We start from the raw sequence: 22,593 nt of genomic DNA on the forward strand, positions 1-22,593 counted from the left end.
GTTTCCTCACATAAAATTCAAAATAAACCTCATTTTCATTTTCAGCACAGTCCAAAACATAAAGTAAGACCAAAATTAGCCATTCACCGCCAATGGTCAGTATCTCGAAAAATAATAAAATACAGGTCATAAATTTAATCACATATTCTGGGACCAAAAATGGTTCGATTGAACCTAACTTACCTTAGTACAAATGTGCACATAAAAAAAGTTACAGCCCTTTGAAGTTACAAAATGAAAATTGATTTTTTCCAATATATCAAAAACTATTAGAGCTCTTTTATTGAAAATAGACAAGTGGCACTCTTATGGTAGTAGTATCTTAAGAAAAAATTATAGTGAAATTTTGACACCCCATAAAAAATTTATGGGGGTTTTGTTCCTTTAAACCCCCCCAAACTTTTGTATACGTTCCAATTTAATTATTATTGTAGTACCATTAGTTAAACACAATATTTTAAAAACTTTTTTACCTCTTAGTACTTTTTCGAAGTCAGTTTTTATCGAGATATTTTGAATATTTTTCAAATCCACCACATATTTGTATATGGCTAAGTACGATTATGGAGACTTTGTAATAATATGAAAATTTATTTATGATTTACATTTTTAGGTATATTTTGAACCATATTAAAAAAGAAGTAATATCTCGATAAACAGTGCCTTCTCGAAAAAATACAAAGAGGCAAAAAAGTTTTAAAAACACTGTGTTTAACTAATGGTACCGCAGTAAAAGTTTAATTGGAACATACACAAACATTTGAGGGGTTTAAAGGAACAAAACCCCCATAAAATTTTTATGTAAACATATTAAAAAAGAAGCCACAACTCGATAAAAACTGCCTTATCGAAAAAATACTAAGAGGCAAAAAAGTTTTAGAAATATTGAATTTAACTAATGGTACCACAATAATAATTTAATTAAAACGTACACAAAAGTTTGGGGGGGTTTAAGGGAACAAAACCCCCAAAAAATTTTTATGGGGTGCACAAATTTCACTATAATTCTTTTTTAAGATGTTCCTGCCATAAAAATGCCACATGTCCATTTTCAATAAAAAATCTCTAACAGTTTTCGATATATTCGAAAAAATCGATTTTTATTTCGTAACTTCAAAGGGCTGTAACTTTTTTTATGTGCATATTTGTACTAAGGTAATTTAGGTTCATTCGAACTATTTTTGGTCTCAGAATATGTGATTTAATTTATGACCTGTATTTTCGTTACACCCTGTATATTAAAAGTTGCACCATTTTTTTTTCTATAAAACATTTGTATCTAAAACTTCCCAGAAAACTTCTCTTTACTATGTTTTAACATAAACGTGATTAATAAGATAAATTTCAAATTTAGTCACGCAACTTTTGCTATTAAACTTTGCAGTTCACGAATCTGCACCTTATATTTAAAAAAATCATAAGTTTTATTAGAATACGACAATAGCTTGAAACAGATATACCATTGTCTGTAGAAAAGTAAGCAATATGTACTGTACACACTTTAGTAGAAAAAAAATATTAAAATGGACCAGAGTTGTAGCAAGTTAAACGCAAAAAAACGTGATTTCAATTTTTTTATTATTCTTAGGCTAAAATTGGGATTTTGACAATGTTCCCCCACATAAAATTCAAAAGGTTTGTTCCAACAGGACCGAAAACCGTCACGAAACGGTAACGCTACTGCGCAGTAAACAAAATCCGTTACAACAAAAATATTATCGTCATCAGATCGTCCTTCCCACTGTTCCAACAAGAATTGTGATCTTTCGGTGACGGTTTCGTGATGATCATTTCAGTAATTGGGCAAATGCATAATGTGCTGGTTGGACTGACTTGCGCACTAGGATTTAATTCTTTAAATTTTTTGAGCCTTTGATCGATTAAAAGCACACAAGCTGTCACCAACAAAAATGACAAATATATGATAATGATAGATAAATCAGTTATCAGTCAGATAACCGTTCCAACATAGAATTTCCAAATTACCGTCATGGGACGATAACTAGGCGATACAATTACGAACATGCGCACAACAAACGTTACAAGTAGTTTCGTGACGGTTTCTGGACCGTCCAAAAGTTCATGTTGGAACAAACCTAAAATAAACCTCATTTTCGTTTTCAGCACCATCAGAAACATACAGTACGATGATTAAAATTGGCCATTCACCTCCACCTCTCCGTGGTCAGTACCTGGTCATTTTTGGGTGCCTGCCGCTCACCTATTTTGGATTAGCAACAAGATATATCACAAAAGTCTGTTACTACCGTATGTTTTTGTTGTATTGCCTCAATGGTGGTGACTAATGGCTTCAAAGAAAGACTCTTTTATATAATAAATATAGCATTTTCATTTATTCCTAAGTATCACACTTACAATGGCGATCAAAATCATCAAAAGTTTTAGATAAAATATTTTAAAAGTGAAAAGTTTGTTGATAAAAAACCTTATACTGCAGCTTTCTCGTTGCCTATATATTGAACAATTGCTAAATAATTAATAACAACTTTACTTTCTAAATCTATTTTGAACTTATTTTCAAAAATTTTCATAAAATGTTCATTTCGGATATTTAACACTTTCATATTATCATTAAAAGATTTTAGAGCTGATGTAAAGAACAATACATAATTGTATCCCTCCTGTAGAATTCTAGAAAGAGGAGGCTGAAACGCTGTTCCCCTAATTAATGGTGTCTCCTCATCCCAGTCCAAGTCTACTGTAGATTTTTCTAATATGGATAATTTGTTTTTCACTTCTTGGTTGGCTGTGTGCAAACGATCTCTACAAAATAAAATATAATACGGTAAAATCTTAGCAATTGTCAACATTAAAACAATGAAATCTAAAAACTATCTTGTTTTAATATCTTGGTTAAGTCACTTCATAGAACAGATCATAGCAGACAGGATTCGGACCAGGACGGTCTACTGTTGACTGGCTATTCAAAGTAAAACAAATATTGGCTAAAGCCTGGGAGCATGATATAGATATCTACCAGACCTTAGAACATTTTCAACAAGCCTATGATAACATAGAGATAAAAATATACTTAATTATGCAAGAATTTGGTATACCAAGCAAATTGGTAAAATTAGTTCAAGCCACCATGACTCATCTAGAAGTGCACGAACAATAAAAAGTTCAAAATCAATTTCAGATAACTAAAGGGCTAAAACATGGAGATGGGCTGGTTCTTACTCAATTTAATATGTGTTAATAGTCAAAGCCCGAATTTCAGGCACTCCTAGGTTTGACTAGACAATCCTGCAGTGGCGACGCGTGACTTTTTCTAAAGTGTCACCAAAACCAGATATTAAATATATACCAGATATATTATATATTATCTATATATATAATGTATTTTATAAATATTTTTATATATACAGTGTTCCCATACATCAAAGTTTGTTCGACTAGACACCGTGAATTTTCAGCTTGCTATTAATCAACTTTTTTTTGGTACGAGCGATCCAGGTCTATTATAAAAATAGATGAAATAAAATTAAAAAATTAAAAATTTAAGAAATTATATAAAGTATCTACAAACTAAAAACATATTTGTTGTTTTTAGGTAAAATATGTATTATATCACCTTTATACTTTATTAAAAAATCCAAATGGTATAATTAGTATACTAATCAGTACATTCATTTGTCATTTTTAGCCTAAAATATTAAATAATTTTTATTTTATTGATTATACACTACAATGTACTGTATAATCAATATTATTATATGTCATATAATAATAATGTTGTTGTTAATTAATATATTTCGACAAGTAATTAAAATCGATTAATATGATTTATATAGGATAAAAAGGTATAGATATATTATCTGTATAATAAGCAAGTACAGTTACAAGTTATAAACTAATAATTAATAATGCATATTATGCAATAATCGAATCCAAAGGGCCGGTACGGTCAACTAACCGGAGTTTAATCGAGAAAATACCGGCCCTAAGAATAACAGACTTCATAAATGGAACTATAATTATTACCTATAATTATAATAATAATTAAAATTGCATTTATTAAGTCTGATATTCTTACGGTCGGTATTTTCTGTCCCGATAGACACCGGCCCTACCTAGCGTCACCAAATTAAAATTTGGTAACACCAATACGCGGTTTCAGAGCCATCGTCCCCGCAAAATTTTCAGAGACGATCCAGTCAAAGATACTACTATCGTTGCCACTCACAGAAGTGGTAAACGGCGCGGCGCGGCGCACGGTAAGGGCACAGTATAATAAATATGGAACCTCTTTATACTGTGGTAAGGGCGTATTATAATAACGTGCAACCGATTTTACATAAACTCGCTGATATTTTCGTGCGTCTAGTTGGCTATTTTACTGAATTAGGTAGATACTATTAACAAATATTTCTATTTTTAAAAAATATAAATGGAATTATTTCATAGTAGTCATAAAATATTTATTTACAAATTTTAACTGTTACCAATGGTTACATGGACGCTTCGCCAGTGCAATCCTGAGGTCTGACAGACGGTCTTAGTCAAAGCCCGAAATAAATTACAGTTTCGGCCTTTGACTAGTCAAACCTAGAAAAGACTAAGTTGGTCAGGCAAAGGTCGAAATTTAATTTTATAAAATCGGGGTTTGACTAGTCAAACCCCGATCAGCTATTAAAATGTTGTAATCTGTTAGATTAGGTTTAATAAAACGTCATTTTTTAAATTTAAATGTTTATTATTTTTATGTTGTCGTAATTAAAGTAAAAAATTAGTGTTTATTCTCACATGTTGAGGCATTATGGCATTTAGAGTTGCACAATACGTTAGATCTTTTACACTTATATAATTTTGAAGTAGGTCTTATTGCAGTAGCATTTTATAAAGCTTTATCCTCCAAATATAGAATCTTTTGTAATAATTCCTCTTAGAGACAGCTTAACGTCTGGAACATCTTCGAAATTAAGAAAATTCTCTTAGCCTTCTCTTATTTTTACATTCTTGAAAAAAGTATGTTTATTGTTCCGTATTTCGTACCAACTCTGTATAAACAGTCAATTGTTTTATCTTGTATGATACCCAAAATATTTCGAGCATCTTATTTAGCTCTATCAAAGCTGGGGATAGGTATTATTACAGTTTTTCTGATCGAAATTGGAGGAATTTTTTTTTTTCAATTACCTGTTTCATAACATTGGCCTGAGCATGAAATCCTTAAGCGCCTTTCCTTTATTTATTTTAATCTTTTCTGTCTGTGTAACAATACCTATCCCCAGCTTTCAACGCTTTGATAGAGCCAAAGGAGATGCTCCAAATATGTTGGGCATCATACAAGATAAAACAATTGACGGTTTATATAGAGTTGGTACGAAATACGGAACAATAAACAAACTTTTTTTAAGAAATCACTTTTTTACACAAAGAAGTGTAAAAGGTCTAACGTATTGTGCAACTCTAAATGCCATAATGCCTCAACATGTGAGAAAAACACTAATTTTTTATTTTAACCCTTATCCGGGCAACACATTTTACTTACGTAACCGAGCAACTCGGGTCCGTTGGACCCACCACTGTTCTTAAATGTACTATTCATATTTACCTATGTATTTCGAATATTCTTCTTTAAGTTTTTATTAAAGTTAAATTTAAGTCTAGTTTAATTTATGTCTAGATTAAAAAAACAGTGCTACTATAATAGTATGCGGTCTAACTCGAGAGTGCGATCTACCTGAAGGGTATGTTTTCAAGTCTTATCGGAAAATATATTGATCAATAAAAATACATATTTTTACTATGCTTTTTGTTTTTTTTTTTAATATCAATGCATTATCTATATACATTATTTATCATTATGTAATTTAATCTCCACGAAAAACATGTAATTCATGTGAGTTAACTATGCCCGAGCACCATTGCGTATGGCTCGGGATTTGACTTAAACAGTATAAGAAAAGGGAGACGCGGTCAGCGTACAACCAACGCCGGTGTTTATGAGATTCCGACCCAGCCAGGCATCTTTGGCTCGAGTGTGTTTTAGAATGTGATTTTGCGAGTGTATTAAGATTGGTTTTCGCTTATCTAGGTATAACCAGAGATGATTTGAAATTTCAGTCAACGGTTTTAGTTACTTTGAAGTGTTCGATTACGAAATCGAAGTGTTTGCTCTGTTTAAATTTTACTGTTTAGTGAAGAAAACTTAACAAAATTAGCTGTTTGTTAGTGAAAACTGACTCGCTGGACGAGAAAATTCAAATCAAGAAACTTGGTAGACCACTTCCAGATTTAAATATATCAATTATGCAGAAAGCTTCAACATCTAGCTCTTCAAATTTTTAAGGCCGTTTAAGGAAGTTCTATAGAAATATATAGATATTCAAAAAATAGCTTAATTTGTGGATGTGATCAAAAAATGCATTTTTCTGTTTCGTGTGTGTTTTGTTTGGGAGCGATTCTACATGGGCAAGACATGGTGTCATTAATTTAGTGCATATTTACGAAAAAATAAAAACTCATGAAAATAGCAAGGAACAGTTTAAAAAGCATTTAGAAGTTAGCATTTAAAAATACTAAAGTAGTACGTTACCTATTTTTAATAGTTTGTTGTCTTGTTCTTGTTGTTGGTTTGTTATGACATAATATCATTATTGTTTGCCTTATTTTCATAATTATTTATCCATGAGATCATCTAGTTATACATAAATGTAAATTTTAAAGATAGTGCGCCAAAAAACGAAAAATACTTTTTCATCCAGTACCCGGTAAATTTACTTATTAAGTTGTGTAAAGGGTAAATTTACCTACGGTAAATTTATCTATTTGTGCACCGCCTCTTTTAGTAGTCACGAGCCGCCACTGGGCCCACCATATTTTCATGCCATATTTATCTGACTTTGAAGACATATACTGCTTGACAGACACCTTTCTCGATAAGAAACAAGTTCCTCATCTACCGTTATGTTTTTTCCTGGTAAATAGTACTTCTGAAAGTTTTGCTTGACTTGATTCCATACATCGCGTATTTCTGCTAATTTATCGTTCCTTCCTCGTTCAGGCCTCGTGTCCTTATCGTCAAATCGAACAAATCTTAATAGATTTTTGTATCGTTTTAACCCCATGGTAGCTTTAAATATTGTAGGTCCATAAAACTTATACCAAAGTACATATACACTATGGTTGTTGACACTCACGTGTCCTGAAGTTAGTAGTAGTCCAATAAAGGCATATAGCTCTGTAGTCGCAATATTTCCAGTTCTCTATCCCCAGGACTTTTTCAGCTTCTTCATTTGTACAGTTCACTATTTCGTTCACAATCTTTTCGTCCTTAAACAAACAAAAGGAAGCAACAGAATCATCTACACTTTGACCAGTGGCTAACATTACTTTGTGAACTTTGCTTTTTATTATGTCGCAGGATCGCTACGTCCTTTCTGTTGTGGTTGACTCTTCCAGTTAATTCAATCCTTAGTTTCAAAAATTACACACTCTGAAATCTGGGAACTTGTAGCTACACATTATTCTTCCATATTACTCAATACTACTTGCTGATCATCCTCTTCACTTGATTCCGAAAGATGATCTTCAATTTCAGAGTCACTTTCAATGCCACCTACTTCAGGAGATTCTTCGTCATTGGAGTCCCATAAATTATTAGCAATCTCTTGCAGTTCTGCAGCTGATAATGGTTTTCGCACCATTTTATTCGCACGATCTATCTATTTTCACTGTAAAATTCAATATAATCTTCCAGTTAATTCAATCCTTAGTTTCAAAAATTACACACTCTGAAATCTGGGAACTTGTAGCTACACATTCTTCTTCAATATTACTCAATACTACTTGCTGATCATCCTCTTCACTTGATTCCGAAAGATGATCTTCAATTTCAGAGTCACTTTCAATGCCACCTACTTCAGGAGATTCTTCGTCATCGGAGTCCCATAAATTATTAGCAATCTCTTGCAGTTCTGCAGCTGATAATGGTTTTCGCAACATTTTATTCGCACGATCTATCTATTTTCACTGTAAAATTCAATATAATCTTAGGCGCTAATATCGATACTAACATCGATATCAAACGACTGACAGCAGAAGCATTATTTATTTTAAAATATGTATAGGTACCTACCTAACAATATTATTGCATTCCAACAATGATTATCAGTTTTTAAAATTCATTTAGAATAGAAGATATAACACCTCTTATTGTAAGCAAAGAGATGTTTACATTGTTTTTTTCACATTTATTCCCAAGTTGACAGTTGACAGCTTACCAACAGGAAAAATCTCTCATTATTAAGTGCTTTTTTAGTGGTCTAAAGTACAGAAAATAAGTAAATTTTGTGCTAAAGTTGTTTTTTAGATGTTCTAAAGTGATCCTAGAGAAAAATTTTGTCGCAATCAGTAAAAATACGGCATAAAAATAGTTTTCTAGAAACGTGATTCTTAAAGGTTAATTTCGGTGTTGCCAAGTTTTACAGTTGATAATTCTTAAAATGTTTAAGTGTTGTCAAAACAAAACTTTCTCGAACTATTGCTGCATAAAATGTGCTTATGTTTTCCACCCGAGTTGTTTGGAAAGGAGATCGGATTGGAAAATTGTGGAGGGGCAAAAAATATTCTGCTCAGACCAATGCCAAAAAGAATATCAACAACCTGATGCTGTGATAGATAAACTGAAAGAGCAATTGAAACTACTGAAAACTGACTTGGATGCCAAAAACAAAGAAATAGAGAAATATAAAGTAAGTTTAAAATCTCTAAATGAACAAAAAGCCGCAGCTGAAGCTGCAAGTAAGCAAGTCATGACGTCCAAGAAATTTCGAGTGCTGTCGTAAAATCAGTAGAACCTCTGCTCAAACAGATTTCAACCGCAATGACAGAATGTATTGAATCAAACAATGAAAAAACTGCAAACACGTTTGACAACCTTATACAAACTGTGTCTGCAAACTACGCTTCGAATGTGGATAAGTTCATTAAATATCTAGGAACTATCCAGAATAGTATGACTGATGTTGATAAATCCAATAAGAACCTAAATTTAAGATTAGGATCTATTGAAGACAAAATCAAAGGCGTGACAACATCGCCGCCGCCTGTCTCATATGCGTCCACAGCACAAAAAGTAACAACCAATCAAGTTGCTCATGCTGTCACCAACGCTACTAACATCTTCATGGCAACGCGCAGAAACCGGCATTAAAGAAAACACAAAATGTCGGCAATTTCTCGCAAAATGTAAACAATGGACAAAAATATACATCAACTAAAGGTGCAGGAAGCGAAGACGCTAACTTTGTAGCCGCGAATCCTAGCAAAATGTGGCTTTACATAGGAAAAGCTTTAGAAACAGCCACGAATGATATTATCAAGAATTATATACAAAGAAAATTGGCTAATCTCAAGGTTGAAGATGTGATGGTGGAGCAACTAAAAACCGTGGGAAATACTAGCTCTATTAAAGTAGGTCTACCTATAAAATTTTATGATAAAGTCAATACTAGTGATTTCTGGCCAAAAGGAATCATTTTTAGACGTTTTAACTTCAAGAGAAGAGTTTTTAACTCAGGAGTTTCTTTCTCGGAAAACTAAAAGATAGACGACAATCAAGCAGGAATAACTCGGAGATTTCTGTTTATTATCAAAATGTGAGAGGTCTCCGCACCAAATTAAATGATTTTTAAAGACTAAGTTTTTAACCTAATAAAAATATTTGTAAAATAAAATATTTTTACAAGATTTTTAATTGAAAAACTTATTGGCCCATTTTACTGGTGACACATCCAAGGCTTCTACAATATGCAAGGCAGATGGACGCTGCAGTCAAGACAAAACGGAAGGAATTTTACACTATGCAATTCACAACCCCCGTCTGCAGCTTGGTAAGATTAAAGAAACAGAAAATGGACCTAGTTACTCTATAGGAGTAATACTAATATAAAATAAAAATGTATACCATTTTTATTCAGTTGCAATGCGAAGCCAAAACCGTCTTAACTTTTACTTAGATTAGAGAGTGCAGCCAGTACTCTTATCGACGATTTCCATCTGGCTTGCATATTGTAGAAGCCTTGGAGGTGTCACCAGGAAATGGGCCAATAAGTTTTTCAATTAAAAATCTTTTAAAAATATTTTATTTTACAAATATTTTTATTAGGTTGAAATCTTAGTCTTTCATTTAGCAGATGCCGCTACGCACCTACTACCTTCACGTCAGTTGCAATGGGGGACTAATATGTCGAAAATTTTTACCTGGAGTAGAGAAAGCAGCCTATGCATTATCTGAAGAGCCTCTAACAAGAGGTGAAATCGTCGATAAGAGTGCTGGCTGCACTCTCTAATCTAAGTAAAAGTTAAGACGGTTTTGGCTTCGCATTGGAACTTACTCCTATAGAGTAACTAGGTCCATTTTCTGTTGGAACTTTACCAAGCTGCAGACGGGGGTTGTGAATTGCATAGTGTAGAATTCCTTTCCTTTTGTCTTCGCTGCAGCATCCATCTGGCTTGCATATTGTAGAAGCCTTGGAGGTGTCACCAGGAAAATGGGCCAATAAGTTTTTCAATTAAAAATCTTTTAAAAATATTTTATTTTACAAATATTTTTATTAGGTTGAAAAACTTAGTCTTTCATTTAGCAGATGCCGCTACGCACCTACTACCTTCACGTCAGTTGCAATGGGGGACTAATATGTCGAAAAAGTTTTACCTGGAGTAGAGAAAGCAGCCTATGCACTCTCTGAAGAGCCTCTAACAAGAGGTGAAATCGTCGATAAGAGTGCTGGCTGCACTCTCTAATCTAAGTAAAAGTTAAGACGGTTTTGGCTTCGCATTGCAACTGAATAAAAATGGTATACATTTTTATTTTTATTTTAAATGATTTTTCATCATCTGTTATTGCCAACGATTATGATGTGCTACTATTAACCGAGACCTCTCTGTATGATGGTATAGAGGATGGAGAATTGGGAATTCCAGAGTACAATATATACAGAGGAGATAGAAATGAAAATACCAGTACAGCTAAACGTTTTGGTGGTGCTCTAATTGCTGTAAAATCCTTTTTGTCTGTGTATATATACCACCATCATCTCCATTAAGCGTTTATGAGGACTTTATTATGGCAACTGAAGATATTATTCAAAATAATGACTTTTCAGTGTCCTATATAGTGGGTGATTTTAATCTGCCAAACATAGTTTGGGAGAACGAAGATCTAGGATCAAGACCAGTTGGTAATATTACAGAATCTGTTGAGTGTATGTCAAATTTTATTGCTTATTTTAACTTATTTCAAAATAATACAATATCGAATGTTTTAGGAGGTTAATTATATTTAATATTGTCAAATATTGTTGTAAATGTCAAATGTGTTGATTTTCCTTTGTTAAATTGTGATAAGTATTGTACCCTCGGAGATCCGTGGAAAAAATTTACACCCAAAATAACAAAATTCAGTTTAGCAACACTGTGCGAATGTTGATAGTAACATATCCTTTTTAAGATAAGCACAACTGTAATTTAGTCCAAACAAATTAATATATTTTTTTGCCAACAAAAATGAGATTTTTCAACCAAATAATGTTTCAAATATGATGTGCAAAATAATTTTTAATTGGGTTCTGCTAATGGGCTTGCTTTTTTGTCATTAAAGTAAAAAAACTAAATTTTACTCATTAAATCAATGTTGTCCGGTTATCGTCTTAATTATTTTAACTGTACTAATATCCGTTTAGTAATTCTGAATGATTAATAGGTCGTTAAAACATTTTATCTGCAGCGGCTTCTGGAATATCTTAAAAATATCGAATTTCATTGATAAAATGCGCATATTCCACCGATCTTCGCTTCGACAATACCATCCAGCACTTTCCTTCTGTATTGAATGTGATAAAACTGAGTTCCTATTTAAATAAAAAATATTTAAATATAAAACTATTTTATATTTATATAAATATAAAATATTACGATTATTATTATTATGATTTTAATAGGGCTAATTATATTTTAATAAACCAATTTTTAGGTAATGTATACTGGGACAACTTACTCGACAATTAGTCCATGTGGTGGGACCAATCCCGTCTGAAAAAATTTCTGATTCGGTTTCTTTGTGAATTTCTATTTAAAAATATTTCCTTTAAGCAAAACTGAAGGGTTCCGGGCGAAATTGTTGGGCAGAAATTGTTTAAACAATTTTTTTAAACAAATACAAAAGATCACCTTTTTCTGCCCCGAAGAATATTTTTTTGGTTTTTTGGGTCATTCTAAACAAGAAAGGTATCTTGTGATTTTTCTCAAAAATTTATAGTTTTCGAGTTATAGGGGATTTAAAATCTGAAAAGTGCGAAAATACTCATTTTCAAGGCTTAAAAGCTCATATTTAAATTAGTATTTTTGAGGTTGCCAAGTACTTGAAGTTTAAAGTTGTAGTTTAAACATTTATTTTCAAGATTCTGCAGACTGATTGGGCCTAACTTCAATTTACACCGTTTTTATTTAATTGTTAATTATGCGTGTCCATCCGATTTTTTTGCCGGTGCGGCGCTCACTTTTTACAAAAATCTCATATTTTCCTCCGAAAAATATATTTTTTGGAATTTTCGGGATATTCTAAATAAAATAGGTTTCTTGTCATTTTTCTCAAAAGTTCATAGTTTTAAAGTTATAAGCGATTTAAAGCGAATTTTTGGATTTTAAATCGCTTATAACTTTAAAACTATTAACTTTTAAGAAAAATCACAAGAAACCTATTTTGTTTAGAATGTCCCTAAAAATCTAAAAACATATATTCTTCGGAGGAAAATAGGAGATTTTTGGAAAAAGTGCGCGCCACACCGGCAAAAAAATCGGATGGACACGCATAATTAACAATTAAATAACAACGTGTAAATTTAAGTTAGACCCGATCAGTCTGCAGAATCTTGAAAACGAATGTTAAACTACGATTCAAGTACTTGGCAACCTCAAAAATACTAATTTAAATATTAGTTTTTAAGCCTTGAAAATGCGTATTTTCGCATTTTTCAGATTTTAAATCGCCTATAACTCGAAAACTATCAATTTTTGAGAAAAATCACAAGACACCTTTCTTGTTTATAACGACCCAGAAAAACTAAAAAAATATTCTTCGGGGCAAAAAAAGGGGATCTTTTGTATTTGTTTAAAAAAATTGTTTAAACAATTTCTGCTCAAAAATTCCGTCCGGCACCCTTCATATTTGTTTAAAGGGTACATTTTTGAATATGAATCTGCAGAGAAACCTAATCAGAATTTTTTTTAGACGGGAGCGGTCTCACCACATGGACTAAATATTTCCGATGTTGATAAAGCAATATACTGTTTTTATGATATTTTCTACTGTTGCATAGATTTATTTGTACCAAAACAAAAATGTAAAAACCCAAAATTTCCAAAATCGTATTCAACTGAACTTAAAAATGCTATTCTGAGAAAAAAAGTAGCTCATAAAAAATTCAAACAAACTAATAATTTTTCTGACTATAAATTATTCTCAGACATTCGTAGAGAATGCAAAGTCTTAGCTGAGCAATGTAAAAGTCAAACCATAAAAACTTTGGAACAAAACATGACTAATTCCAAAGAATTCTGGAGTTATGTACACAGTAAAAATAAACATTATGACTTACCAAACAACATGACCTATGACAACAATGAGTCAAACAATCCATCAGAAATTTCAAATTTTTTTAAACAGCATTTTTCTAAGTCATATGTAGATAACAATAACTGTGATATTCCAAGCTTTGATTATAATAAAACAATTAGTTTAACCAGCTGTGATATTAGTCTAATAGATATTTTTAATAAGTTAGAAAAATTAAATCTAAAACTTAGTAGTGGCCCTGATGAAATTTCACCTTATTTCCCTTTACGTGACAAAATTCTTTCGAAACATTAATTTCAAAAATGATAATGAATATTTTGAATAGCTCATGACTATGTTAACGGAAACATACTTCTAAACAAATTCATTCTAAACAAAACATGACTAATTCCAAAGAATTCTGGAGTTATGTACACAGTAAAAATAAACATTATGACTTACCAAACAACATGACCTATGACCTATGACAACAATGAGTCAAACAATCCACAGAAATTTCAAATTTTTTTAAACAGCATTTCTCTAAGTCATATATGTAGATAACAATAACTGTGATATTCCAAGCTTTGATTATAATAAAACAATTGGTTTAACCAGCTGTGATATTAGTCTAATAGATATTTTTAATAAGTTAGAAAAATTAAATCTAAAACTTAGTAGTGGCCCTGATGAAATTTCACCTTATTTTGTACATAAATGTCGTTTTGCTCTGTCTCCTGTATTACTAAAGATTTTTCGTTTATCATTAAGTACTGGCACTTTCCCAGAAGAGTGGAAAAAAAGTTATATTTCTCCTATTTTTAAGAATGGTAGTAAAGCATGTGTATAGAAAATTACAGACCCATTTCCAAAATTTCTATTTTTGCAAAGATTTTTGAGTCAATTATTGCTTCAAAAATATTTTTTTCAATTAAAAGTTTAATTATTCCTGAACAACATGGCTTTATGCCGGGTAGGTCTACAACCACAAATCTAGTGATCCTAGAAGAATTCATTTACGATGCCTTTGGGAAGGGGGCTCAGGTCGATGTGATCTATACCGACTTCTCAAAGGCATTCGATCGGGTTAACATCAAGATTCTTATAAAAAAAACTAGAAGCACTAGGAATTCATGGATCCCCACTTGAGTGGTTGGAGAGCTATCTGACAGACAGGCTTCAGGTTGTCAAAGTCAAGAACTGTCTTTCTGAAGAAATTTTGGTTAGGTCTGGCGTCCCACAGGGTGGTCATTTATCGACTATTATTTTTATTTGTTTCATAAATGACATTTTAGAAATCTTTGAAAATTGTGTTATTTTGTTGTATGCTGATGATTTGAAGATTTTTAGAATTATTAAGGATGTTAGAGACTGTGTAAAAATGCAAAAAGATGTAAACAATTTCTCACAATGGTGTACAAAGAATGACCTTTCACTTAATATCGATAAATGTAAAATAATGCGCTTTTTAGAAACTCACAACCAATCTGTTTTAATTACTCTATAAATAATATATTTCTGGAACCAACAAACACTTTCAAATATTTAGGTGTATTTTTTGATCCCACGTTATGTTTCAAAAATCACTATAATTTTGTTTGTAATAAAGCTTTTAAATTACTTGGATTTTTGAAAAGAACCTTGTCAGAATTCAACAATGTGGATTGTTTTAAAAGTGTATATTGTTCTATGGTTAGATCAGTTCTGGAGTATTCCAGCACTATTTGGTCTCCTTTATATAAATGTCATATTGAAAGCATTGAGAAAGTTCAGAAAAAAATTCTACGCTTTGTAGGCTATAAATTAGGGATTTCTTCAGAAGATATAGTGTATTGTGACATTTTAAAATTGCTTAATATATTAACATTAGAAAATCGTCGTTTGATGCTAGATTTGGTTTCTTTTCAAGATTGTAAACAGAATGATATTCGCCTCAAATTTTGCAGAGAGTAGGTCTTAGGGTTCCTCAAAGGTGCACAAGATCTAAGGACGTTTTTCACTTAGAATTCCAACAAACAAACTATTGTCTAAATAGACCTATAAGACGAATGTGTCAATCTGGAAATGGTTTAGATTTTTAAATGTAGACTTTTTTTCTAGCTCTCTGAATAGTTTTCGAAAAAAGGTGAAAAAAACCTTTTTAAAATACAATGTAAGCTGTCACTGTAAACTGTCATTTAGGTATTTATTCTATTCATTTGTCTTGTGTAAATTGTATGTAATTATTATTGAGTTCTAAAACTGTTAATATATGAATTATTTAATGATTGTAATTATTGTAATTGGTATAACCGTAAATAAACTATTTATTTATTTATTTAATCATTTAAATATTTATTAAACATTTTCTAAAATCATCACCTGACTGACAAATTAAATTTTGTATGTAACAAAGATTTAGACTTTAGGTATAACTGCAAATAGGGTCTGACGGACGCATATTGTCCCTTTACGTGACAAAATTCTTTCGACACATTAATTTCAAAAATGATAATGAATATTTTGAATAGCTCATGACTATGTTAACGGAAACATATTTCTAAACAAATTCATTGATGCATAAAACTTTTTTATCAGTTTATGTTTTCAAGAAAATTATGAATGCATGCATGATATTAAAAAATGGTGCAAATTCTTACAAAAACCTTTATAAACTGAATTAGGTACAAAAAAAGCTTGAGTATTGCCAGTATTGGTGACTCAAAAATAGTAAAATAGTGCTTTCCACTTGAAGGTAGAGCAAGAACAACTGGATGAACTTGCTGCCATACTAATAGCGAAAGAATACACTGGACTGCTTTTAACTGCAGAAACATAAACACTGACATGCAGAATGTGATACCGCAAAGAAAACTGGATTTCATTGTGGCTCAAACACTAAAGTTGGCAGCAGATACAATTACACAACACTGGAAGGTAAACAGATGGTGTTCTAGAAGAAATAAATCTTTTATACACTCACCAGCACAAAATTCCGCCACCCAAAATTTTTGATTAAGTTTGCCTTTTTAAAATTTTATGTTTTGTGCTCCGATTTTAAAGATTCTTGCACCAGTTTGTAGGTACATGTTTTGCTATCGTTTGGTATGATTCTGGTAACAAAAAATTTTGCTTGCATGGCATTATACAGTGGTGAATGGAAGAGTTGTATTTTCTCCTAACTTTAAAAAATTATGTGGAAAAATGGAATAGCTGATTTTGTTTCATAGGCCTGTCATATTATCCCGGAGGCATCACTAAAATGTTGTTTTATGAATTATCCGAATATCTCTTTTCTTGTAAGAGCTGTACCAGTTTTTGTAAATAAAAACACTGATTGACTCATAAAATAGAGGTTGGATTTATAAGATCATAATGGCCTGCATGCAGCCCAGATCTCAATCCTATTGAGCATTTATGAAATGAATTAAAAAAAGCTATTCGCTGTCATCTTACGCCTTCCAAAAATTTGCTACAGTTATGGCCCTGGTAGAGGAATATTGGGCTGTTCCCCAGGCAAGGATAACACATCTTTATTCAATGCTAAACATATTGCGAGCAGTCGTTGCTGCAAGAGGTGGACATACCCGCTATTGAATTGTTTTGTTTTGTTGTTAATTTTGTTTTGATTTGTTAATTTTAGTGCGTTTGATAGTTTTAATTAAATAAACTTTCAAAGCAGTGTTTTTATTTACAGCTCTTACAAAAAAAGAGATATTCGAAAAATTCAAAAACAAAACCTTAGTAATACCTCCAGGATAATACAAAAGGAGTATGAAATAAAATTAGCCCTCCAATTTTTCCACAGAATTTTTTAAAGTTAGGAGAAAAAACAATGCTTCCATTCACCCCTGTATAATGCCATCTTAAAAAAAATTGTTGTTACTGGAATAATAACAAACGACATCAATACTGCCGTGCTTAGTCAAAACGCTGTATTTAGAGAGGACATCACATTTGAGGAAAATCGATTTTTGTTCAAAGTATTCTTATACATTTACACAGAATACAGGATAAGATGCGGTGTGTTTAATGTGTTTCGGCTTAACTTACATCATTTTTAGTAAGCAAATAAGATATATCGTCGCCTCAAAGCAACAGTAGGATATGTACATATTCTACTGTTGCACTAGTGCACCGTATAGGCGTATATACCATACACATCGCATAGGTCCCATATGACTTAACTGGTTGATCGGTGCACTAGTGCTACAGTAGGATATGTACATATCCTACTGTTGCTTTGAGGCGACGATATATGCACATTTGGGTTAGAAAGAAGTAAAGATTTAATTTTTTCAGATTTTTGCAGATACAGCATTTTCGCCAAGCATGGCAGAATACATTATGTACCTACCTACAAACTGATGCAAGAATCTTGAAAATCGGAGTACAAATAATGAAGTTATAGATTGTCAAACTTAATCAAAAATTTAGGGTGGCGGAATTTTGTGGGGGTGGGTGTATATAAAACAAGTTTTACAATGAAATATATTTTCAGCAAGGTATGACATACTTAGGACATGTCAGTGGTTAAGGGTTAAAATAATAGTTTTTGTAGACTTGCACAAAAGATAGAACGTATAAAATAAACTTACATGATTCCTCTGATGGATGCTATTTCATCTTCTATCTCTGAGAATATCTTGTACATAAGTTTGTCCTGTAAAACTTTGAAATCCTCTAAGTAACTTATATTAGCCCTAGAACCAAAAATTATATAAGACAATTAATCAAAACTTTGAATTATATATTTTCATCTTATTAACATAAGCAAACAAAAAATTAAACATAACAACTAAATGTAAGAAGTAAACAAAAACTGTATACAACCAAATATAGGTACTCACTTCTCCACGTGTCTCAACTGTTCAGAGAAATTAACCAGTGCTTGTACAGGTTTTTCTGCTTCATTTAATAAATTTCGCCATTTATCGACATGAGACGGTAATAGTTTACAAAAATTTAATAGATTTTTCTGCAATGTAAGAAAAAAAGCTTCCCTGTCTATTTGTGTTGTCATTGTCATAACATAACCTAAATTTGTAACAAAAACCTTAGACAAGGAAAAAAGAGACTTTCCTTGTCTAAGACAAAAACTCTCTTTCCTTGTCTAAGACAAAAACAAAATAAATTTTGTCGCTGTCCCGGCTGTCAGAGTGCGTCCAGGGAGAGTGTAGCCAAGCCCGGAAACCAGAGCAAAATATGGCCGCCCTCAGTGATCACTGGTTGCCCTAGTCGCACACAAAAATATAAATTTTACATAACTGTCAGTTTGTAAAAAGAAGATTGAGGTTATATAGAAACATTGCAAAAAATAGAAAATGCAAAATTATATTTTGATTAAATTAATGTTATGTTCTTTTATTAGAACTGCTTGTTTTGAGAAAGTCTGAAGTGCCTATAGATAGTGCAATATTGATTCGGAGAAAAAAGACGTTAATTCATAACAGAAACTAAATGAATCTGAACCAAATCATGTAAACAAAATTCTGGTCTCATTATGGATGGGCTGCAGTGGAGCTTGCAATAATTGGTTTCACACTGATTATGTAAAAATATCAATTGCTTCTTAAAAAGCTAAAACGGTATTGTGATAATTCTATAGAAAAGGTGAGAGTATGAGTTTAAGTCATTTAGGTTCGGATGTGTGGAAGATACTGGGAATAAGATAAGAAGCTGGTCAAAATAGTAAAGCAGAATACATAGCGTGGAAGGAGTTAGTATGGTTATTGTTAATGAAAAGTATAAGCATTTATCAGTTATTCTGCAGGTGGATTCTCCCAGGCATAAACTGTTGCTAGAAAAGGGGGAAGATCAGATGAGGATGCTGGGGCTAAACTGGTCTGTTACTTACAAGATTAGTTTTTGTGATAATTTGCAAAATGTGTTTAGGTGCCTCTTTTAATACTAGTGACATAACCAGTGTTTAAACATGGATTAAAAAATAGTGTGTGTACTTTTATGTATGTAAGTTATACTTAGAGTAGACGCCCTCTTAACCGACCGACCCTACACCTTTTTGGATGATACTATTTTTAGATTAGAGGTCATACAAGTTTCATAATTTGTCTTGTGAGTGATATTGTTAATTACATATGTATATACACATCGACATTCGTTTCACTTTATATTTTGACTTAATTTGTTTAAAAATGAATCGTGACCCATGGGAAAAGTTATAGCGGATGGACTATATGTACATACTACTTTTTTGTTTATAGATCATAAAATATATATATTTTTAATAGAGTTACATATGTAATGTCTTTCTGAGGGTGGTTTTAAAGATTTTCGGTTTAACCAACTTTTTGATTATCCGACCTATGGGCAGCTCCCGTCATGGTCGGTTAAGAGAGCGTCTACTGTATATATGATTTCAACTATTTCAAGGAAATAAATAGATTCAAAACAAACAGTTTATTTGTAATTTATTTAAATATTAAATTAAATTTTAATACTTACTACTTTCCAAAAAATTTCATTAAAAGAATAGCACAAATTAAAAAATTATAAAACATATATTTACTAAAAACACCAATATATTTTGTTCACACTTTATTTCCACCGATACGTAACTTAAAAGATTTAGCAACTAACTTTATATTGTCTGTGTGCACAATAGTGCATACTGTTAGTTTTATAAAAAACTCACAACATTTTTCCCAATCGCACCTAATAACTTCAAAAATAGAATCAAGCTAGAAACATAAAGCATAAACGAACTTATAGGTGTTTAATTCAAAATGACAAAAAACATATAAACGTTTTTTGGACAGAAAAGTAATAGACCACTTGTGCGTTTAGATTTGTCAATTTTAATCAAAAGCTAAGTAATGACTGCTAGGTCTGTATGAATTTTTAAGTCTGTATTACTCATTATTCATCACAAATAGCTGGTAATGTATCCAGTGGAAATGTATCAGAAATTTCAACACCTCTTCTTGGTTAATGTGGAAGAGACAGATAAAATTAATGGAACATTGCTGGAATAAAGCTTATGTTAAGCAATAGTCCATATTCTCCACTTACTGCGGTCACTTTATTAAGTAAGCAGTATCTGTAGGTTTTCATGTGATTCGGCTAAAAGAACTGTATCATCAGCGTATCTCAGGTTATTTATGATCATGCCATTAATTCTAATGCCTATGTTTATTTCATCCATTGTCTTACTTAATGTGTCTTCCGAGTACCTATATATTAAATAATATTGGTGAAAGTATACACCCTTGTCGAACACCTTTTTTTTCATTTCTATTTCTTCTGATGTTATGTCTTCTATTCTCACTACCGCTTTTTGGCCATAGTATAAGTATATAGCGAGCCTATAAGGGTCCATTTTCCTTTAGAAGTATGGAAACCTAAAAACTGTTAATTGTAATAAAATGAATTATTTTATACCTATACAATATTGTGACAATCAATTGATATCGGCCCTGGACAGATAACGAAGTACAGGCATATTTGTGCTCTTCACAATTTGTTAGTTCTTGAGTGGTGAATCAATATCTATGAAAGATTTTTTAATTTTTGCATACTGGTAAACAAAAGTATGTTACATCTCCTACTGTAAGTAAAACTGTAAACAATTTAAAATGATTGATTTAACATGTAGTGTTACCACTTTAAATTCTTAACCTGTCCAAATTAACCGGAAACAAAAAGCTGTTTCCGGTTTTCAAAGCTGTTTTCAAAGTTTCTTTGCTAGTGACATGTGAGCGACTTTACTAATTTGATTTTTAGGCATTAATATTTATTTTGAATTGACTTTATTTATTTTTAAATAAGAACACTTATTATAAAATAAGAGCTTTTCTGAGTAGAGAGCTGTAGAAGAGTTTGCTATGGAACTCTAAGGACCTCATTGCCTTCCTTATGTATGAACAGAAAACAAAAAAAGTTGTGACTGGCTAAATGACACCCAAGTCTATGCCATAAAAAAAATAAGAACACTTATATTAATTTAAATACACAGACTTACTTCATATTATTTATTTACCACACTAACTTACAAGAACAATAAACACTTAATAGTATTTAACTTATTAGGAAATACTACACATTATCAAATCTAATTTATATTGTACTTTACAAAATTTATCTAATCAAAAATACCTCCAATTCGTACGCTCTAATACAGTATCTTGTCGTCGCTTTATTAGACTTCTCACTCATTCACAATCGTTGCCTTAAATACTATTTACAGTTTTTCTAGAACAAAAAGAATGATAGCGTCATTTACCTGTTAAAAGAGTCTCCCTTTGATTCTAGAATGAAAATAATATTTACATAAAATAAAGTAACGTTTACATGTATCCAGAAACTGGTGCCAGTCTCACTGGAATGCCAGTGGCATGAAAAATAGACCACCTTTCTATTCAAGACAGCGCTGGCAGACAGCTCTGGACTGGCGCAAAAAAGTGTTTACACTTGAACAAAACCCTATACAAGATGACTCTGCCACATCCCTGGTAGAGGAAGAAATTAGAATAATCACAAGAAACTTCCTTGATGGACAACGGATCATCCAAGTAACGAATCAAGACTGCTAAATACCCCTCCTGGATTTGAAAGGTGACTGAAGAAACCATGGCCAACAGACTTAATAAATTAACTAGTTATGTGAACTAATATAAAATATATTATACAGGAGAGTTGCCACATGGCAGCTTCTCCCTCATGTGTTCAACATTCACACCATTTACTTATAGCTTCATGATCAGATGGTAAATTAAATTGTGTATTAAATAAAAAAAAAATGTCAAAATATTTTTTATACATAAAGGTGGAGCAGAATCTATTTCCTGAATTTCAGTTATACAATTTTGATCGCTTATGGAAGATGTTTGTTGTCCTTTATATACTTTCTTATTTTGTACACCAATCCTTTTTCTCGGCGATTCCAAATTCAATTCTTGTTCTGCATTACTTCCAATCATTGTAGGAAGTATTTGTATTGTACGATGACCTGATAATAAAGATATAGGAAAAGTCAAACAATGAGGAATGCACATAACTTTCCCCTTGTTGCC

At 31.8% G+C, this 22,593-nt stretch overlaps 1 protein-coding gene across 1 annotated transcript; it reads right to left on the reverse strand.

Annotated features, from left to right (window-relative positions):
• Positions 1–2,325: 2,325 nt before the first annotated feature.
• On the reverse strand, positions 2,326–20,024 carry LOC114333426 (uncharacterized). The gene is made up of 3 exons (XM_028283296.2): positions 18,412–20,024; positions 18,160–18,264; positions 2,326–2,784 (listed from the first exon to the last, which is right to left on the reverse strand). Exons 1-3 carry the CDS (start codon positions 18,588–18,590, stop codon positions 2,448–2,450), a joined length of 621 nt encoding a protein of 206 aa, XP_028139097.1. The 5' UTR covers positions 18,591–20,024; the 3' UTR covers positions 2,326–2,447.
• Between the last annotated feature and the right edge of the window lie 2,569 nt (positions 20,025–22,593).

The sequence above is a fragment of the Diabrotica virgifera genome, chromosome 1, assembly GCF_917563875.1.
Source record: "Diabrotica virgifera virgifera chromosome 1, PGI_DIABVI_V3a".
NCBI classification, from domain to species: domain Eukaryota; kingdom Metazoa; phylum Arthropoda; class Insecta; order Coleoptera; family Chrysomelidae; genus Diabrotica; species Diabrotica virgifera.